General features: G+C 36.4%; 1 protein-coding gene across 1 annotated transcript in view; it reads left to right on the top strand.

Moving 5' to 3' along the window:
- Positions 1-22,061, top strand: part of malt3 (MALT paracaspase 3) — a 130,778-nt gene that overhangs the window by 95,278 nt on the left and 13,439 nt on the right. Inside the window, 5 exon segments of the mRNA XM_039773400.1 lie at positions 4,597-4,704; positions 4,707-4,773; positions 5,830-5,904; positions 20,005-20,132; positions 20,597-20,746. Of these exon segments, the coding sequence (XP_039629334.1) occupies positions 4,597-4,704; positions 4,707-4,773; positions 5,830-5,904; positions 20,005-20,132; positions 20,597-20,746 (528 nt within the window).

The following is a 22,061-nucleotide window of genomic DNA, read 5'->3' as shown; positions in this document are numbered from 1 at the left end:
GTACAGAATGCTTAACTATTGTAGAAGAGTGGTGATATTAATTTGTAAGGGTGGGGTCTTACACAGCACTAACCTAGAGTCAAAAAATACAAAGGACATATGATCATATCTAGAAAGACTTTTAAATTGAATGAAGTGACCACCAGCCATTAGTTTCATGTTTTTTTAATTTTCTATATTTTTGTCCATATTATCTCTTTAAACCATATTGGTATATTTAGGAGCTGTGTACTGAAGGAATAAGAGCTCTAGTGGCAGCTTATTTTTAAAATCTTTTTTCTGTTTTATATTTAAAGATTACACTATCAAGGTTATTAAAGCATTGATACTTATACTGACAGGCATTTAAAATTCAGAAGATTTTCCTTAATCATTCTGGTCATTTTCTATAATAAAATACATTTTTCATTTTAGTTCATACATTCTTGCATTTACTTTGGTCATTTAAATAACTTGTTATGTGTTCTCTACTTCTGGCTGCTGGTGAAAAATTTGAAAGTCTTTTTTATTTATACTTTCACGTGTTTCTTTATATTTATCATAACAGCCCACACTATTTTACATTAATTGTCCATAGTTACTTGTTAGTTGAGAAGCAAGAGTAGACCAAAATCTGCATCCATCAAATGGGTTATTTAAATATCCAACATGATGTGAGCCTTATATGGCTCGTGGAAGCACTAAAAAGAGAGATTTATGTCATAGCTACATGTATTTTGTTTCATTATGGAGTATTTACAGTTCTGCATCTTTTCTAATAAATTCTCTTCTCAGTCATCTTAATATAGCACTGATTCTAATCTTATGTACAAACCTTATATGCGTTAAAACTGTAGTGAGATTTAATCTTGTTTTTTATTTAGACTGTTTCTCATTACCATCTTGTACGATTTTGTATGATTAATGATTAATAAAACGACACACTGGAGGACGCTGTAATAAAGTGTGGGATTTCAAAAAGAAATTTTAACTTGTAAATTAATTTTCAGTTTTGACTTTGGCAATACCAGTGCTTAATCAATTAATTCTACAAGGCTTTTACTTTATTTACCTTACCTTTCTCTGTTGTAGGAGGCAGATCTACGACCTTTAGACTTATAGCAAGGTAACTACGGCACAGTCGTCTTAAGAAACAGAGTAATACAATTAATTGATTAAACACAAGGATTATAGAAATATGATGAGTGCATATACATGTTGACATGTAAGACTGGATGCGGACAGACAAACATATAACATCTAGGCTGTCTGTTTACTGGTATTTAGAGTTCCATTTTATCTTAGCGTGGATAAATAGTTCAATAGGCAACTGGTATGTGGAGTTGTTGCCTTGTTGTTGATCTGGGTTCAAGTGGAAGATTCTTCTTGTGTTAGAGTGTATTCTTTGTCCTTGTCAAGGCTGTGCTGCAGCTTCTTCAGCTTGCCTTTTGTTGTCGTTGACACTTCATAGGGAAAAGGCATTACTCATTAGGCATTACTCATTCTGGCCCAAAAGTTTAGAAGCTGACGTTCCCTTTTTGAAGTCATGGCTTCTCAGCCTCCTTAGACTACTGGCACACAGCTTTGACTTGACAGACTGAATCTCAGCTTCTGGTCCACAAAGATAAGAGTTTGTTGAATTTGGATCTCCAAGGAAGAGTTGCTTATAGCTGTTAGTACTGAGAGAAGACTTTAGTAAGTAATTTTGGAGAATATGCACAGAGTGCCCGGGGGAAGAGTTCCAGAATGTCAATGAGTGTGTTCAATTTACAATTCTTCAGGCTTCTCTTTGCTTCTCCCCATTCTCTGACATTCTTTGCTTCTGCTCACTCTTTGAGAGATGAGGTACATGTACTTTCAAAGCAAGCTTGAACCTGCTTTTGATCAGATTAATGTCAATTCCAGGTATAAAATCAGTGTCTTCTAATCAATGGAGTCCTTCTGTTTACCTTAGTTGTCAACCACTAAATTACAGGTCTTTGTCCTTACTTGAGCTCATTTTGTGTCTTCTGGCTCTCAAGAATTCTGCAGAGCGGCCTCTGGAGAGATGTCAGGTCACCTCTGATTTACAACTTTGTTATCAAATGAATTTCAGGCAGACCCTGATACAAGCGGGAATTCAGTCTCATTGTTTGGAATGCAAGTGGGGGTTTTGTGCAGCTGGATGCCTGCATCCCTTTTAAGTCTGCTTTCTTAACAGGCCTGGTGTTCCAAGAAAGCCTAACAGAATGGCCAATGCCCACTTTGTCCCACAATCTTTCAGTTAATGGATAATTTAAAACACTTTTGAAAATAGTGAAAAATGCATCTATAGGAGCATAAATTAATAAACATTATAGAGTTTGTTTTATAAAGGATTCTCAATAATAAAATGGAAAATTACGATTATATTAAGACAATGACAACAAAAAAAACAAAATCCAAGTCTTCACACGTACAAAAAATAAACACATCGAATAGTGTATGTTGTTGGCAGAATGCAACAAAAGCTGACTATAATTGGTATTGATGTATCCATTCCAAGGTGCTGTTTTGGACTCAAGTGGAAATTCATTAAAAAATAAATGACGTCAATTGCCATTATGGCTAAACACATAATTCTTGCAATTTTTGATACACAATATAAACTGCTTTGCCATTATTCAGGACAAAAGTGTAATGAGTTTTCAGTCATAATTTAAACTCAAAAGCCAATATTTTCCAAAAGCTTCAGTAAAAAACAAGCATACATAAATGGCCAAAACTGAAAACTGGCCAGATGTTCACAAGTCTATTTTACCAATTCAAAAAATAGGTTGAAAATGTGAATGTAATACTTTAAAGCTGTTGTTTGGTCTCTCTTGCTTATAAGAAATAATTATTTTTGATCCATTACATATATTTATATAAATATATGGTATGTAATATTAAAATTATATATGTATTTGTTGAAGTGAATTGACCTTTGATATTGCTGTTCATCAAGTGTTACATGACTGTCGTTTAAGATAAATCACCAGGTAGCAGAAATGGCTAGTAATAATTAAATTTCTTTTTCTTTCCTTTACTGTAGGTTAGTACCTTCTAAGCTTTTTCCAAATTTCTGCTTGTGACTAGAGCATAATAGACATGTGATTTTACACACATAGTTAGGTTTTATAAAGGGAATAGGGGAACAAGCCATGCTTACATTTAAAAGAAAATTTTAAATAATTGTCTACAGTTACTCATATATGATTGATGAGTTTTACAGATTTCTTTGATGGTAGGTCAGATATGAGACAATTGTACTTACACTTGTTCATCAAACATTTTGAACATTATGTTTATGTTTTTCTATTTTTGGTTTTCTTTGTTATTATAAGCCTTTTCAAAGTCAGAAATGCTCATTTAGCTACCTCAGCCAGCATTGTGTTAACATGAAATCTGTAAGTAGGTGTCTGCTGGCTTGTCACACATGCCCTAAAACAAAGACATACTGAAAAATAAATATTAATGTCACCTGTACTGTAGTTATTATTAGGTTCTACTGTTACTTTAGTCCACAATGTTATTCAGTAGCAACTTGCCCCTGCCCTCAATGCGTAATGGCCCTCACCAGCTGTGAAGTATCAAGTCGGGGTAGGCCTCAGCACACCTAATCTGTTGCTGGGTTTTTTGTATTTATTTATTGTATTTAATGTGATTGAGTAATCACAATTTTGTCTGGATTCTTTGTGTTTGCACTTTACATGTAGTTTTGTCTTGATAGTTTCACTTTGCACAGACCGGTAACTCTTGTATTTTTAAGTGTTACATTTGTTTGAAGGCTGCAATTTTTACATACCTATTTAAAGTAACTGTGCACAAATCATAAAAATTTCACACTTAATTTCACATAAAATATTGAGTCATTTAAAAAGAGCACATACAGTACAAATGTATATACATAACCAAGAATATTTAAGCTGTTTTTGAATATATTAAAATATATACATATTTTTAATTTGAATACTCAAATCTTAATTTCATAATTTTTAAATAAGACAAAACTACCTTGGCCAGAAGTATGAAATTTCCATTAATGATAATTAGCAATGCTCTTAACACAATTTTTTGAACATGGAAGATGTGCTGTTTGTTGAATTTTTCATGTAGTAATGCTGTCCTAAAATGTTCTCAGTTCATTCTTTGTAATACTGCAGCTGAATTTCTCCAGTGGGTGCAGAGTCACAGCTCCTCCAAGACCTTGACAATCAGTGGTTAGGTATAGTTGGATTGGACTCTATGAGCAGCTTTGGGTCTGAAGCCTGTTGATTGATGTAATTGATATGTCTTTCTCTAACCCTTGAGAGTGAACCTTGTAGTAGGAGCTCTCCTCATGAGAGTTGTTGTAGGCTTTGTCTACTGGTAGAACTCTACACCTTGGAGAGATTGTACCTGTCAGGTACATATTTAGTTAAAATAACATGAATCTTATTAGTGTATTACAAGCACCTCTATTTATTAAATTACTTATGATTAGGAAATAATATGAATATTGTATTTGGTTTTATAAAATAATTACCTATGCAATAGTCCACTTTTTATGAATTGTGCATGCTCCAAGTATTGTTTGATTTTGCACTATATGTTAAAAATGTTTTTGTTTCCTTGCAGCTTTATTTTACTATGCTGGCCATGGATATGAATGTTCAGGCAGAAATTATTTGGTTCCCATTGATGCTCCTCAGCCATATAGGCGAGAAAACTGCATTAGTGTTCAACGATAATGAAAATAATGCAAGAAACCCACACATCAGTTAATGTTGTGTTACTGGACACATGTAGAAAATGGTGATTTTTTTTTTTTTTTTTTTCTTTGGTTGTATAGTCAAGATATCACCAAATTTAGAAAATTATTTGAATTATTATTTAAACATTCTGTTTATTTTGGTTCTCTGTGGAAACTTCTGTAAATATGAATTGCACAACGTTTCACATTTGTTTTCTTTAAATGTTCCCAATTTGATTCTCAGGATGCCTTGTTCCTGATTTGACAATAGAGGTTTCCTTTTCTTCCCAACTCTTTTTTGTGATACAAGGATATGCACGTACATTTGTGCTCCACCTCATGTATATTAGATCTACTCGAGTCAATCCTTGATGAGACATTTTCCTGAGTGGTCATGTAATAACAAGTTGATTATTGAAGGTCTGATATAACTGGCCAGAACACATGTTTATATTTTAAGATTTTGCAAGTACACAGCTGACTAAAGGTATTTGAGGAATTAGAACTTCTCTTTGCTTAGATACTGTGATTGTCACCTAGCAGACCACTAGACTGATACTTGCAGACCACACATTTAGAGGCTTAGAGCTTCAGTAGCTCTTAGACTAATTGTCCCCGTTAAATGGGCAAAATTATCACAGGTGTCATATTCTGTGACTGAGCACAAAGCTTTATAGCAGGTTGGAGAAGCTGCCTCTGACTCCTGACAATTTATTATAGCCTCTATTTTCTACTAATATCCTTGTCCATATTTCAACTGGAGAGCACAAAGCACCTTCGGCTTTTGTTAGCAGTTGTTGTATGTCAATATCTCTACACGGAGATGTACTGTTTCAGTCAGTTGGAGGCCTCAAAGCAAGGTCTCCTGTCCTAGAGTACTTTGGTGCCATTTCTGAACCAGCAGTCTTTTGCCATCCAGGTGTTCCTCAAGAATATATATATTTGTAAACATTTTTGCATTTTAACATGTGAATATTTTGATATTTATTGGTAATCTTTGAGAGGCCACATAAATGTTTTTTCATGTTAGAAATTTAGCTAGATCTGAGTTATTTTGTTTATTCACTTGTTTGTTAAATTAATGAATTTAGTTATATGTACACTTTTGTCTTATAAAGGTATAACCAGGAATTTAATCCTTCCGAGATAAGGCCACTTGAACCTTTGGGAAACACAGTCTATGGCTATGCTACGTAAGTGTAAAACATATTTTTTTCTTCTTTACAAGTATTTCTGTACATCAGTTTTCCCATCTTGTATATTCCATTAAAAGATTCAGGGGAGCCGGAGCCTGTCCTGGTAGCATGTAGCCAAAGGAAGAAACTAGCCCCTGACGGAAAGAAAAGTATATATATTTTAAAGTTAGTATTTTCAGTACACACCTAACTGACCAAATGTCAGAAAAGAGCAGCTTCATGTGTTGGTTGTCATGAGTTGTGTAAAATAAAGGTAATAGTACAGTTCTCTGTATATAAATAAGTATTGAAAAAGTTTAAAAGCATTTAAACTTTTGTATTTAATGGTGTTGATGTGGAGTTTTGTTTATTTAAAAACATTGTTTATTTATCAGGTCCAAAAGTTTATCACCATCATCGTCATGGGTTGAACAGCAATTTTCTGGATTTACCCAGGATAGCTGGTTGTCCTGTTTTAAAAGTCAAAGCGAACTTTATTGTCATCTCAACCATATACAAGTATACAGATAGATGAAATTGCGAAGCTCAGGGTCCACAGTGTAACAACATGAAATGCAAATAAAATATTAAAAATAGAATTAAAGTTTAAATTTAAATTTTAAAAATTAAAACACAAACAAGACAAGTCATTGTGCAAAGACAAGACAAAGAAGTACTGTAGCAACAATATTGATGTGTATATATGAACATTGATGCAATGTATGGTAGTGGCAATCTAGATAAATAAATTTAGTCAATAGATATGTAATATAATAAATAAATAATAAGTAATAGATATAGATAATACAGAAATTATCAGTGTATGAAAATAGTTGTTTAAGACGTGTAAACAATGACAGGTCAGAATGTTTCACAGCAGAAGGATAAAGAGTGACAAAATCCTTAAAGGTCAGTATGAGATTTTCAGTTCTTTTCTACATGCACACTCATCTTTGCAGGACAGTGGTTTTTCATGTATAAAAGTTCTGTTTTAAGAGATGTTTGAGGCAGTGTGGAAGATCCCCGGGGCAGCCTGGTGTTAAGGAGTCTGACAGTTTGGGGGTAAAAACTATCCTGCACCCTGGCAGATCTGGCTCTGTTGCTGCAGTATCTTCTCTTGGATGGCAGAAGTGTGAAAAATCAATGTGAGGGGTGTAAGGGGTCCTTCACAATGCTGCAGGTCTTGAGGACACTGCGTTTGTAAAATATGTCCTGTAGCGAAGAGAGAGGCACCCTAATAATGTTCCCTGCTTTTTCTTCCTTTTTTGTTGTTTTGGACATGATTCACAGTGAGACCCATTTATTTTCATATACTGTAATCTGAGTGCATCAAACCACATCTTCTTCAGCCTTTATTTGTGTCTTCCATCTTGATGCACTTTCTCAGCCAGTCATCCACAACAATTTGCTCTACATACCTAAACCACCTTAGTCTGTTCCCCCTCAACACAACACCTATCTTCTCCACTGCAAGTCTTTTATCATTTTCTCACACTGTGCAGCACTCCACATATCCATCATGTCATTCTCACCTCTGTTCTTTCCAGCTTTGCTTCATGTGACCTTGGGTTAAAATAAGGTAATCTCCCTTGCTGCATATTATCAAAGGTAACCAAAAGCGATTGCCGTCAAAGGTATCCTCCATTAAACATCCCTTTTTCCAACACCATCTTGATCATTAATAACATTCAGAAAACAAGTATAAGTATCTCTATTTTCTGTATCTGTATTTTGTTTGTGGTATTCTTTCCCACTTCGTCTTTAGTTGTTTTAAGCACAGTGGTACCAGTTAGCAGTGCTGCCTCTCAGCTCAGATTATATTTTTAGCCACAATAATTCGTCCAGCATAGTTAGCAGACACTTCCCTAGTGCTCATGGACACTTAAAAGACCACTGCACCATTATAATCCATGCAAAGCTAGTTTAGTTCCTCCTTCCCCATTTACTTCAATGCATTTTGCAGAGTTTAGCAAAGTTCTCGAACATTTCCATGCTATTGCTGCATTGTGCGGGGTTTACTCATTACTACTTATCAACTAAAACATTATTTTCTATTTAGTTAGAAAGCTATATTTGGTAGGATGCTACATCTAGAGCAGTAGGTATCAGCTAAGAAAGGGGATTTTGATATATCAATATTTAGGGTTAAAACTGTAGAAAAACAAAATAGCCCAAAATCTTAAAAATGCTTTGACTGATTTAACTGAAATTTGGTGATGTTATAAAAAAAAAAAAAACTAAAATTGGCTGACCTAAGTTCTATGTCAATAAATTTTCCATTTTTCAAAATGTATTAATATTATGCTAACATACGTGCTTTGCTTTAAGACTGTGCTTTGTGCAAAAGACGAATAGAGCAGAAGTGATCAACAGGCCAAACAGGACCACTAACCAATAGGGTGAATGGATTCGTTTTGCAATGGAAAAAAGAGATGTGATCACATTTGCCGTGTATAGTGAGTTCTGAAGTACAATGAGAAAGTTCAGCAAACCACAAGCAAGATGCTGAGCTCAAGTATGCAATAAAGCTCCAGTGTTGGAGAGAAAAGCATAAGTGGAAGTTGTATCCTTTGATCCAAGACAAGCCCGCACTTCAACAGGATTAGGATAGGGACTTTAGAATCGGAAGCACATGGTGTGTTTTGCCTAGCCCCTGATCTTTTTTTTTTGATTATATACATTATCAATAGCAGTGAGCCCTCTATCTTTTGTCCATCATATACAATATAGCCACTGATCAATGACACAATTGTATATACATGAGCGAGTCCAAAAGGATCTCCTGTATGATTGTATATACATGGAAGACCGTGTCCCAATATCACAGAGTGGGCTAAAACCTGATAGTCTTAAATCTTAGAAATGCCCCTGAACCGACAGCATCAGTTTAAACTTAACCAGTCTCCCACATGGTACTCCATTGTAATATACAGTCACATGTTCAGGTTTTGAAAGGGGAGTTTCCCCAACCCCCCAATGCCATGCAAAATTGTTAATGAGGTCAGTGGGTTTAGAAAATCAGTTAATAAATGATTTTTCTCTAGAAAAAAACTAGTAATTAACATGGATCAGTATAATTTTTAAAGAAAGATTCTTGTTTAGTTTTGATATTGGATTTAGTTTTATTTGCAAAATATATAGTGGTTATCAAAAGAAATATCTTTGTGATGAAATTACCTTTAAACATTTTAAGATATACTAACTGTTTTAAATGCCTTAGAAGCTGTATGCACAGTTTGAAATTGGAATGTAAATACTATAATCTGTTACACAGCACTGATGGGAATAAATTAATTTTATTAATGGAGAGTGATTAATGACAAATTTTCTGTATTTACAATGGGCAGTCTTTCAGAGTTACACTCAATCATATGTAACCATAAAGACATTCAAACTTCATATAAAACCTAACCAAACTAGAAAAAAATCAAACGTTAGCACCTAGCAGTGAGGCAAGAAAGCTAGCTGTGCGCCACTACTCCTCCAGTGTTGTAACATCTGTACTAAACAACCTGATTAAAAACGGATTCATATAACTAATTTTATGAATGTAATGTCTTTTTGGTTTCTGTCATTTCATTACATGCTCCGTTCCTGATCAATATCCACCTATCACTAAAAGACAAAAGTATGCATGTTTGCAATACAAGCGGATAATATCTTGGTGAAAAAATGCAATTTCAGTTTTGTTTTTGAGTAGCTGAAATAACATTCCATGAGGGTGGTATGTTAAAAACTACTTCAAAGTTTATTTAGTTGTACATAGCTGAGAGTTTTTATAAGATCTCTAAGCTTTTCAAAAACAAGCTGAATATTATGAAATGTTTTTTAAAATTATTTTATTTTTATTTTTAACTACTCTTTTTGGGTATTCCAGTTTTATTAGAAGTACTACATCTAATTTATTCGAAGCACATGTACATTTTTTAAAGTGTTGAAAATATTATGCTTTAGTAAATTAATAACCTAAATTAAATAAAAGTAACTTGAGCATTTTGTCTACAGATATTTCTCTGAGCACCCAGCCATTTTCTAAGTGACTAAATTCGAAGTGATAATGCTACAACTCTCCAGAGTCGCACAAGATTTAGTGTTACTGCTTACAAGCTGAAGCAAATTAGTAAGCAAGGAAAAGTTCACATTAAAATAACAATAGAAGGTACAATAAAATATTGCCAATGAACTCACTTTGTATGAAAGAGATATGAGATATATATGCAGGAAGCTGTTGCATTCACTACATCTCATTATATCTGCAACATCCTGTTCTTTGTTTCGGATTCTGAAGTCTGTTATAACTTTATGGGACCATGGACATACAGTGGGATGCAAAAGTTTGGGAAACCTTGTTAATAGTCATTATTTTCCTGTATAAATCGTTGGTTGTTACGATAAAGAATGTCAGTTAAATATATCATATAGGAGACGTACACAGTGATATTTGAGAAGTGAAATGAAGTTTATTGGATTTACAGAAAGTGTGCAATAATTGTTCAAACAAAGTCAGGCAGGTGCATAAATTTGGGCACCACAAAAAAGAAATGAAATCAATATTTAGTAGATCCGCCTTTTGCAGAAATTACAGCCTCTAAACGCTTCCTGTAGGTTCCAATGAGAGTCTGGATTGTGGTTGAAGGTATTTTGGACCATTCCTCTTTACAAAACATCTCTAGTTCATTCAGGTTTGATGGCTCTCTTTAATTCATACCACAGATTTTCAATTATATTCAGGTCTGGGGACTGAGATGGCCATTCCAGAACGTTGTACTTGTTCCTCTGCATGAATGCCTTAGTGGATTTTGAGCAGTGTTTCGGGTCGTTGTATTGTTGAAAAGATCCATCCCCATCGCAGCTTCAGCTTTGTCACTGATTCCTGGACATTGGTCTCCAGAATCTGCTGATACTGAGTGGAATCCATGCATCCCTCAACTTTGACAAGATTCCCAGTCCCTGCAGTGGCCACACAGCCCCACAGCATGATGGAACCACCACCATATTTTACTGTAGGTAGCAGGTGTTTTTCTTGGAATGCTGTGTTCTTTTTCCTCCATGCATAACGCCCCTTGTTATGCCCAAATAACTCAATTTTAGTTTCATCAGTCCACAGCACCTTATTCCAAAATGAAGCTGGCTTGTCCAAATGTGCTTGAGCATACCTCAAGCGGCTCTGTTTGTGCTGTGGGGGAGAAAAGGCTTCTTCTGCATCACTCTGCATACAGCATCTCCTTGTGTAAAGTGCTTGAATGGTTGAGCGATGCACAGTGACTCCTTCTGCTGCAAGATGATGTTGTAGGTCTTTGGTGCTGGACATTGGGTTGACTCTGACTGTTCTCACCATTCGTCGCTTCTGTCTATCCAAAATCTTTCCTGGTCTGCCACTTCGAGCCTTAACTTGAACTGAGCCTGTGGTCTTCCATTTCCTTAATATGTTCCTAACTGTGGAAACAGACAGCTTAAATCTCTGGGACAGCTTTCTGTATCCTTCCTCTAAACCATGATGGTGAACACTCTTTGTCTTCAGGTCATTTGAGAGTTGTTTTGTGACCCCCATGTTGCTACTCTTCAGAGAAAATTAAAGGAGGAGGGAAACTTACAATTGACCCCTTAAATACTCTTTCTCATTATAGGATTCACCTGTGTATGTAGGTCAGGGGTCACTGAGCTTACCAAGCCAATTTGCGTTCCAATAATTAGTTCTAAAAGTTTTGGAATCAATAAAATGACAATGGTGCCCAAATTTATGCACCTGCCTGATTTTGTTTGAACAATTATTGCACACTTTCTGTAAATCCAATACACTTCATTTCACTTCTCAGATATCACTGTGTGTGTCTCCTATATAATATATTTAACTGACATTTTTTATCGTAACAACCAACGATTTATTCAGGAAAATAATGACTTTTAACAAGGTTACCCAAACTTTTGCATCCCACCGTATAGGCAGTTATGTGGTCAGACATTGCCCAAAATGGACACTACACGGTGCATAGCTCTGTGTGTGTGTGTGTGTGTATGTCACACACTGAATGTGAATGAACACAATATTCAAGTGGAAAATCTTTGCAGAGTAATACTGTTGTTGAGAGCAAAATGTTGTAACAATAGTCAATGGAAACCAAAATCACCAATCCACTGAGAGCTAGATGCGACATCACATCAAAAATTTAAATCATAGGCAAATCCAACTCACATGAATTTCATCACAGCAACTTATAATGTTACTCAGTAGTGTTTATGGCTCCCACGCACTGTAGTGTTTATGGCTCCCACGCACTGTATGTACTTCTGATAAAGTCTGGGCATGCTACTGATTATATGGCGGATTGGTGTCCCAGGGGATCTCTTCCCAGACCTGAATCATGGCATCAGTGAGGTCCTAGATTCTCTGTGGTGCTACTTGGTGGCTTCCGATGCACCGATACATAATGTCCCAGAGGTTCTCGGTTGGATTCAGGTCTGGAAAACGAGTGGGCTAGTCAATGGCATCAATGCCTTCATCGTCCAGGAATTGCCTCCATATTTTGGCCATATGAGGTCGGGCATTGTCCTGCACCAGGAGGAACCCAGGGCCCACTGCACCAGTCTAAGGTTTGAAAATTGCACTGAGGATTTTATCCTGGTATCTGCATCAGTCAAAATACCACTGCTTAGCACGTGGAGGTCTATGCAACCCTACAAGGATATGCCTTCCAAGACCATCACTGACCCACCTCCAAACCAGGATCCAAATGCTGGATGATGTTGCAGGCTGCATAACGCTTACCACAACTTCTCCAGACTTTCACATCCGTCACATATTCTCAGTGTGACCCTGTTCTCATCTGTGAAGAGAATTTGTCACCAATGGCGGAACCACTAGAGAATGTTGGGCCCTCATGCCACCCTCTTAGAATCTGTTTCTGACAGTTTGGTTAGAAACATGCACACCAGTAGTCAGCTGGAGGTCATTTTGTAGGGCTCTGGCAGTGCTCCTCTGGTTTCTTCTCACTCAAAGGAGCTGATACTGATCCTACTACTAGGTCAATGTCCTTCTTCAGCTTTGTCCAGCACTCCTTGTGTAAGGGCCTGTCTCCCTGGTATCTCTTCCAAGCTCTTGAGACTGCTGGGAGACGCAGCAAACCTTGCAACGGCATCCTGGAGGAGCTGGACTACCTGTGCAGCATGAATCAGCTGCAGGCACTGCTTCATGCTACCAGTAATGACAAGGACACTAGCAAACACACAAAACTAATGAAAAATCAGTCAGGAAGGGTTGAGAGCAATTGTCTGTGGCCACCACCTGTAAAACCATTCCTTTTTTGGGGGTGGTCTTGCTGTTTTCCCTCCATTGCACCTGTTGTCAGATTCATTTGTAGCAAAGCAGGTGAAACTGATTCATAGTCAGTTATGCTTCTTAACTAGACAGATTGATATTTATGAAGTTTAAATGACTTGGTGTTAAACTGTAATAACTAAGTGTTTCCTTATTTTTTGAGATATATATATAAAATATATATAATTTTGCTGAGGTTAAGGATGAGATTGTTGTACTGGCACTACTGTCTCTGTAATGGTGGCATCATCAGAAAATGTTATGATGAAATTAGAGTGAACAGGGAGTACAAAAGAAAGGCCAATACCCTAGCATAGGGAGTGCTGTGTTGAGGAAAGAGGATGTGATACCAGTTTACATATAATGAGGTCTGCAAGTTATGAAGTCAATTTGCAGAAAATGGCACCAAGTATCAAGTGTATGATTTTGGTGATGAGCTCTGATGGTACAGCAGTGATACATACTGAGAGCTGTCATCTATAAACATGTCTGTGGCAAAGCAGTTTGTGCTAAGGTGGTATGATGTATAAGGGAAATGGCATCCTCTGTGGACCAGTTGTGAAAAAATGGAAATATACAAAGTGTAGGTGGCCCAGAGTATCTGGAATTTTCTGTTTATTATGTCCTAGCAATTAATCTCTCAAGACAGGTCATGAAAAAATGAAGTGAGTGCCACCGGTCTTTAGTTATACAGGCAGTCCACTTTTGTTGTCTTTTTGAGGCAGGCAGGGACCCATGATTCTCTCAGTGAGATGTCAAAATCGCCATTGAAGACACCTGTTAATTGACTGTTACAGGTGCTAAAGGCAATTAAATGGTTGGCTGCTTGTTATTGCAAGCATTGATGTTCATCACAGAGAAAAAAAATGTGCATAAATCGGATTGGGTTTAACTTTATAATTCTGTAAACATCTCTAAATCCTCACAAAGGTTATACAAATTATTGTTGATGTTATTCTACAACTTTTATTGCTTTTAGTACCAGCATTCCTTGTATTTTTTCATATCACTATCCTGAAAAACATTCATTAGGAAATTTGCATAATCCTCTAGATTTGATGACAAGACTCTAAACAGATTACTGTTTACAGAGTAAAAATGTCTTGCAGTTTTTCATCTGCCTTTTTAACCTCCTTCACACGTACCTAGTCTGATCCCAAGCCCCCTTCATTTCAGGCATTTTGTTTTTCTTTTCTGCTGGAATCACCCTATCTGTCTGTCTGCCTACATTTAGGGTTACCTTCAGAGCTAAATTTAGGCAGGTCTCTTCAGCTGCCACACATTCACAAGTGAGTTGTGACTAAGAATGCAAGCAGCTGCCTGTGAGCCTTTCAACCTTCTCACCACAGTAAGTGATATAGACAAGTGGCATATGCACATGTGGCAGTGGGGAGCCAGGGGCCTGCTGAGACTAAAGGTGTGTTTGACGTGACCTGACCTCATCAACCTACTGACTGCTTGTAAATCGGGGGAAGGACATATGATGGGCTGTTACTCTGCTTATGAAATGAAGGAGCTGAGAATAACTGAAGAGTAGCCAATACAACTTTTAAAATAAAGTATTTATGATTAAAAACCTTTATTTACACCAGTATCAACTAAAAAAAAAAAGTCATGCTTTGGGGATTTCTTTACAAAAAACTGGATTTTACAGTATATAACTAAGACATTTTATGATCCTAAACTCTGGAATCCATTTTCTTCTGTGTCCCTATTTGTCAGCTATCAATGTACCAAGTTAGCATGTACCAAGTTAGCATGTCATATCTCATAGCACTGCAAAGGTACATTTACATTTATTTGCTTAGCAGACACTATTATCCAAAGCGACTTTCAACATTGGTAATCAATCAAGTAACGTTAGGCTAGGGCCTGTTTGTTCAGTAAGAGAACATGTAACAAAAGTTGATAACCACAAGTGAAAAGATTTAATAAGTCTTACTTTTACTATCAATAAAGCAATTACACTTAAACAAATAACCAAGAACATAAAATATCATGGTGCAAAGTTTTTTCTTCTTCTTTTTTTCTACTTTTCAATTAGACAAATATTCACAAAACAAATTAGTCTTCAATTGTTTCTTAAAAACATTGAGGGAATCAGCAGTATGGATAGAGCTGGCGGCCCGTTCCATCAACCACACATGAAAAGAGTCTAGAGTGAGACTTGATACCAGATAGAGATGGCATCACCAGACGCTGTTCCCTGGCAGACCTGAAGTGGGCGAGAAGGAGCATAGCACTTCTCCAGTGTCTCCATATACTCAGGTGCTGACCCATTGACTACTCTGTAGGCACACATCAGGGATTATATACAAGGTGGGCCTTTTGGATCATCTGCAGTGGCTTGAAAGTAAATGCGGGTACTCCTACCAGAAGCAAGTTGCAGTAGTTTAGATGTGACCAAGCCCAAGCCTGGACTAGAACTTGTGCTGCATACTCTGTCAGAAAAGGTCTGATCTTGTGGATGTTGTGCAGCACAAACAAGAAACAGTAGAAATATGTTCAGAAAAAGGTAACTGCTCATCAGTCACCACCCCAAGGTTGCAAACTGACCTGGTAGGTGTTAGTGACAGTGAGCCAAGCTGCACAGAGATGGGGAGCTGAACAGACTGGCTGGCCGGGATCACAAGAAGGATGATTTATCAGTAAGACATTCAGAGACTCTAGCCAATACCGTATTGTACCGACAGGTACAGCTGTGTATCATTGGCATAGCACTGATAAGAGAGCCCATGCGATTGGATGATGGAGCCCAGCGAGATGGTGCACAGAGAGAAGAGTAGAGGACCCAGCACCAATCCTTGGGGTACATCAGTGGATGACTAGTGTGCCTTTGACAACTCCCCTTACCAGGACAACCGTAGTATCTGCCTGAGATCTAGGCCTCATCTGAGAGCAGTCCCAGTGATGCCAAGGTCAGAGACGGTGGCAACAAGGATGTTGTGGTTGACCATATCAAAGGCAGAGTAGAGATCTAGCAGAATAAGGACCAATGACGTATTGTTAACTCTAGCACGGCATAACTGGTCGATCACAGTCAGTAGAGCCGCCTCAGTCGAGTGGTTCCTGTTGAAGTCAGGCTGGTTCAAGCAATTCATTCTGTACAAGTAAGAAAGAGATCTAGTTAGAAACAGCACATTTGAGTGTTTTGAAAAGAAAGGACAGGAAAGAGACAGGCCTGTAGTTGTTCACTTGGGATGGATCGAGTGTTGGTTTATTCAGAAGTGGAAAGTTATCAGAATATGTTTGAAGATGTTAGGGGATGTTCCTGAGCTGAGTGAGGTGTTATTGATGTGTGTAATTGTAGGAATGAGTGAGGGGGAGATGGCCTGAAGGAGATGGGAGTGAATAGGATCAAGTGGACAGGTAGTGGAGTGATTGGAGAGGAGTTTGGAAAAATCAGTTGCAGACAGTGGAGAGAATGTGAAGAATGTTGAGTGTTTCTTGGAAGGAGGCATAATGGGCAGACACCCTATCTTGGAAAAAGGTGGCAAAATCATCAGCAGACAAGAAGATTGGGGGAGGAGGAGGAGGATTAAGAAGGGAAGTGAAAGCAGTAACGGAGAGCATGTGTCAGTGGTGCTTTAACTTCTAGTCTGGTAGAACCTTACCTTAGCATTGACAGTGGCAGAAGAAAAGGATGCAAGAAGGGACTGATACTTAGCCAGGTCAGTCTAGCTTTGAACTTCCTCCATTTCCTGTCGGCTCTGCTGAGCCCAATCCATTGATTGTTGAGTGCTTTGGAAATCCTATGGACAGGAGGGTCTGTTGTGTGCAGCACTGGAAGAGAGAGGACTGGCAGAGTTGGTGTCAATAGAGGAGAAGTGGTCAGGAGGAGGGAGAGTAAAGGAGACTATGGATGAGAAATGGGTGGGAAAGAGAGCGGAAATGTTGGTGGTGGAATGATACAGTGGGGGCGGAGAAGAGTGAGGAGAGGGTAGCAGCAGAGAGAGCTGAATGAAAAAGTGGTGAGACACTTGTAGAGAAATGACGCTTGCATTAGTGGGAGTGCAGTTGTGTGACAGATCAAGGTCAAGTAGCCTTATACAAGGGGTCCCCCTATTTGGAAACATAGTGTCCTTTTTTGGAAACATTTAGCTTCTTGAACCTAAACACTCTTTCAAAACAAGTATTGCAATAGCAGTTATATTTTTATGTATTTTTAAAAAAAAAAATATTTACACATAAACTATATATCACTCTGAAGCATCAAGTAAACAATATGTAAATATGTATGTATAATTATGTCCAAGCCTTTACTTTCAAAATTATTTTTCATGCCATTATTTGAAACCATTTCTGTTTGCTAGTCACAGAGAAACCTTAAATTTTGGGCAATAGATTGGAGTTTTTGTGCTGCAATTCACATGACACTACGAGAGGCACAATTACACGCTAAGAAACTTTGCCTATACTCTTATTTGAAATTGAAAGAGCACTGCACAGTAAATGAACGTAGGGAGAACTTGGAACAGATCATTTCTGGCTATGGTAATTGAACCCATGACACTTGAACTGTAAAGGCAGTACAAACAAATCAAGTGTAGCATCAAGTTCTTTATCAAACGCGTCATTCTCAACAGAGTCAAAACTGTGATTTTTAAGTTTGTGCGTAAAAGATGAGCTGTTGCAGAAGCAATTCATTTCTTGTCTTCCATGCATAGCTGTGACATGTAGTACTTTGACCAATCATAGACAAGTATATATCTTTAGAATGGGCTGAAACTCAGCTCTCCAATTGTAATGTGTCTTTCACTCTATGTTGCTTGAAGTAGTAGGTGAGATCTGTGGTAAAAGCAGATTCCCTCAGTTGTGAGGGGTTGCTCACCTGTGGGTAAATGTGTGTAAATCACATAGTTTAATAATGAAAGAGAGCAGACAACATGGAAACTCACGATTTATTTTAAAAAAGACACCCATGGGTATGTAAAAATACCATAATTGCTTTAGATTGACTTGTGTGTGTACTGCTACATACACAAAGAACTTTGAAATATGGCTGTGTCCCACCGACAGGACACCTCATGCATAAGTAGCAACACAACTAAGTAAAGAAGACACATGGCTGCCATTGCTGTCTTCTACTTTCTACTTCAATTTTTATCTTAACGGTGCCCAGAGTCCACATGGATTTCCTCTCCTAGGTTCTGCTCAGGCAGTTTTCTTTTTTTTTTGGTAATGGTAATAGTAATTCTATCATTACTATTGTCTTCTTTTAATTGTTATTTTATGAGATATGTTGTGATTATTCTTAATTTATATTGCTCACTGTTGTTATTTTTTATTCACTAAATATCTGATCACAAAAAAGAAGCACTGAGGAAGGGAGATCTCTGATTTAGCTTCAAGAAGAAACTTGTCAGTGACAGACTAATATTTCATGCTTTGGGTTATTGCATTTTAGAAAAAAAATATATTTTATGTTCAGTTTAATATACATCACGCTGATTAGAATGAACATTCTTTACAGCTGTTGCAATTAAATGTACTACGGAGAGTACTGCAGATAAACAAAGTAAAATTCTTCATTCTTAAAGGACAATATACAATACAGTAAATAATCCAAGAGAAGCAACTGTTCAAGTCAGATTTACTATCAAGAAAAAGCCTTTTACTTATTGTTCCAGTGTTATAGATTGTTTAGAAACATTCTGTCCATTTTCTAAATTGTTCTTGCTATATTTATTTAACTGATGTTAAAAGCCAGGGTGAAGCATGCAAGTGACTTAAAATGAGTACCGTTTTATTGTGCCGCTAGGATAATATTATCAACCGCCTATTACAAGCATTACCTTTGGCAGAAGCTGTATAGCTTGTTTGAAAAGTATAATTTTGTCTTTGGTTCTGTTATAGATTTACTTCAATTCTCAAATGTATAATTTCTCTAATCTTTCATTAGAGATGGACTGAGTGCAGGTTTCTGGTCAAGTTTTGTGGACACAAATAACAAAATGCATGCTTTCATTGGCCATTTTTTGTGCTACGCTGCCTGATGGTCGATCCATGGAACAGGACCGCTACAGTGCTGCTAGTGAGGACCTTTTCTCAGATTTCTCCACAAGGTCTTACGATCTGGGAGTATAACTGAACATTTAGTAAAATTAGCGACTTTTTATTTGTCTTCCAGCTTGTATTAACATTGTTCTTTACAAAATCACTGTGCTTTTTTTTTTTTATAAAATATTTATATTATGGTAGATGTGGGTCTTTTGGTATCAAAAAGTACTCATCTAAGCAATCAACTGAATTTATTCCTCTGCAAAATTTGCATTAATTTTGGTATAAATAATGACAAAAGGTATAAAAAAGCAGTGGACTAGGTTCTAAAAATGAAGCTTATATAGAGCTAGAGTGGCATCTAGTGCAGTATTAACAAAAGTTAAGGTGTCCTAGTTCTAGTCTTTACATTAAAGTATTAAATTGTACCAGATGGTTTCTAACATTGTATTCATACAAGAACAAAAGAAATATGGAATCCCTTACCTTTGTTACTGTATGTAACGTTTGCTTTTAAATTACATGAAACATTGTAGGGCACCGAATTTGCAACACTAAATTATAAAAGTAATCAATTGCAGTGTGTCCTGATCTTACATGTTGCCAGGGACAAAATCATCCACCAAATACAAATTAAGACATCTAAAGACATTTGTTAATTTTAATTTCAGAATATTCAAATAGAAATCTACTGCAGAATTAAATTTACAAATAGTCATCTGACTTTTCAACAAATATTGAAATTTCAAATAACTCTGAGTACACTGAACATAGATTACACTTGGTTTTGTCTCTCACTACAGGTGTGAAGATGCTGAAGCATACGAAGTTCAGGATGGAGAGCGTAGTACTGGAATATTCACTAAGTACCTTAACAAGCGTATTTTACAAGAAGGAAAAATTACTCACGTTCTTGAACAAGTTCTGGAAGGTATTCATCACCTTTTCATTCTGTCCTTGCTCTTCCATGTGGTCTGCTAAATATTTTACTTCACTTACTTGATGCCTTTCATGTATTGTAAAAACTTTTTTAATTCATAGCAGCTACTAATAATATTCAGCCTTAATATGTACAGTATTTATGTATACTGTTTAGTTAGGTCTGGTAGATCTGTAAGTGAAAAACTTAAGCTGGAGTATTTGTTTTGCTGCTAGTGTAAAACAAATAATATGAAACATTTCATTATTATTTTATATTACATTGTATTATATACTGTGTATATATATATATATATATATATATATATATATATATATATATATATATATATATATATATATATATATATCTTATTTCGATCTTGTATATTCATTTTTAATACTGTGTGTTAACATGTCATCCACTCTGACACTACTAGTCCTGTTTTAAAAAAAAAAACAATTGTACTTTTTCAGATCTGGGCAAAGATCCCTTAATAACTGGAAAACAGGTGATGGAAATTAAACACACGTTAAAAGAAGCTCGATCTCTTACTGACAGCATTCGTTCTGTGGGATACACTATGGCCCTCGCACAGAGAAACCTCTGCTGGAAAAACGCTAATGGTAAGAGGGTAAAACACACAGCCTACATTTCTTGTTATTGTAGTTAATTACCACAATATTATGCATCATTTGCTTTAGTTGTAGTTTGCTTTCTTGTACAGTACATCTGTATATAAAGTCCAAATTTATTTGAGTTTTTATTAGCTTGCCCATTTTACTACCAGGACTTAGGCAGAATGCTAGAATTACATCGTGAATATAAATTCTTTTTCAATAATTTAATATTAATACATGTATGCTTTCACATATTGTTTATATATATTTTTTTAACATACTAACATTGTTAGCATAATTTAATCATAAGATTCTTGATCCCTGGTTAAAATTCCTTGCAAGAGTCTAATTCTCTCACTTTTGATTTTATAGTGCTTTCATTTCATATGGTTTGTTTTAGCATTCCACATATTTTAGATTTGCTCTCTAATTTTGCCACTAAAAAAAGATTCTTTGGAAGAACTAAACAAAGTTTTAAAAAATAATGTAGAATTCTGGGAGGTTAGTTGACCTTAATCACAGTTTAATCCAATATCTGAACGCCACCAACTGCCCAAAAAAATGAACAAACGAGCAAAAAGTAATTATAACAAAATAAAAATGGATCTTTTAATCATATAAAACAAATCACAACCAAATTGAACACAAGTAATCCATAAAACATCATAAACTGACATGAGGTCTTTGAATTAAGACATCTGAAGACATTTGTTAATTTTAATTTCAGAATATTCAAATATAAATCTACTGCAGAATTAAATTTACAAAAAGTCATCTGACTTTTCAACAAATATTGCAATATTACAGGAATATTATTATATTATTAAATATTATTAAATATTGCAATATTACAGGAAACTAATCAAGGACTTTGTTAAATGGTGCGACTCAAACCACTTACACCTTAACACCAGCAAGAACAAGGAGCTGGTGGTGGATTTTAGCAGGCCCAGGTCCCTCATGGACCCTGTGATCATCAGAGGTGACTGTGTGCAGAGTGTGCAGACCTTTAAATATCTGGGAGTGCAGCTGGATGACAAATTGGACTGGACTGCCAATACTGATGCTCTATGTAAGAAAGGTCAGAGCAGACTATACCTTCTGAGAAGGTTGGCATTCTTCAACATCTGCAGTAAGATGCTGCAGATGTTCTACCAGACGGTTGTGGCGAGTGCCCTCTTCTACGCGGTGGTGTGCTGGGGTGGCAGCATAAAGATGAAAGACGCCTCACGCCTGGACAAACTTGTTAAGAAGGCAGGCTCTATTGTAGAATTAAAGTTGGACAGTTTAACATCTGTGGCAGAGCGACGGGCATTAAGCA

This window comes from Polypterus senegalus, chromosome 12 (assembly GCF_016835505.1).
Source record: "Polypterus senegalus isolate Bchr_013 chromosome 12, ASM1683550v1, whole genome shotgun sequence".
Classification (NCBI taxonomy): Eukaryota; Metazoa; Chordata; class Cladistia; order Polypteriformes; family Polypteridae; genus Polypterus; species Polypterus senegalus.
Note: the sequence above shows the minus strand (reverse complement) of the source record. Positions and strands in the feature narration are given on the sequence as shown.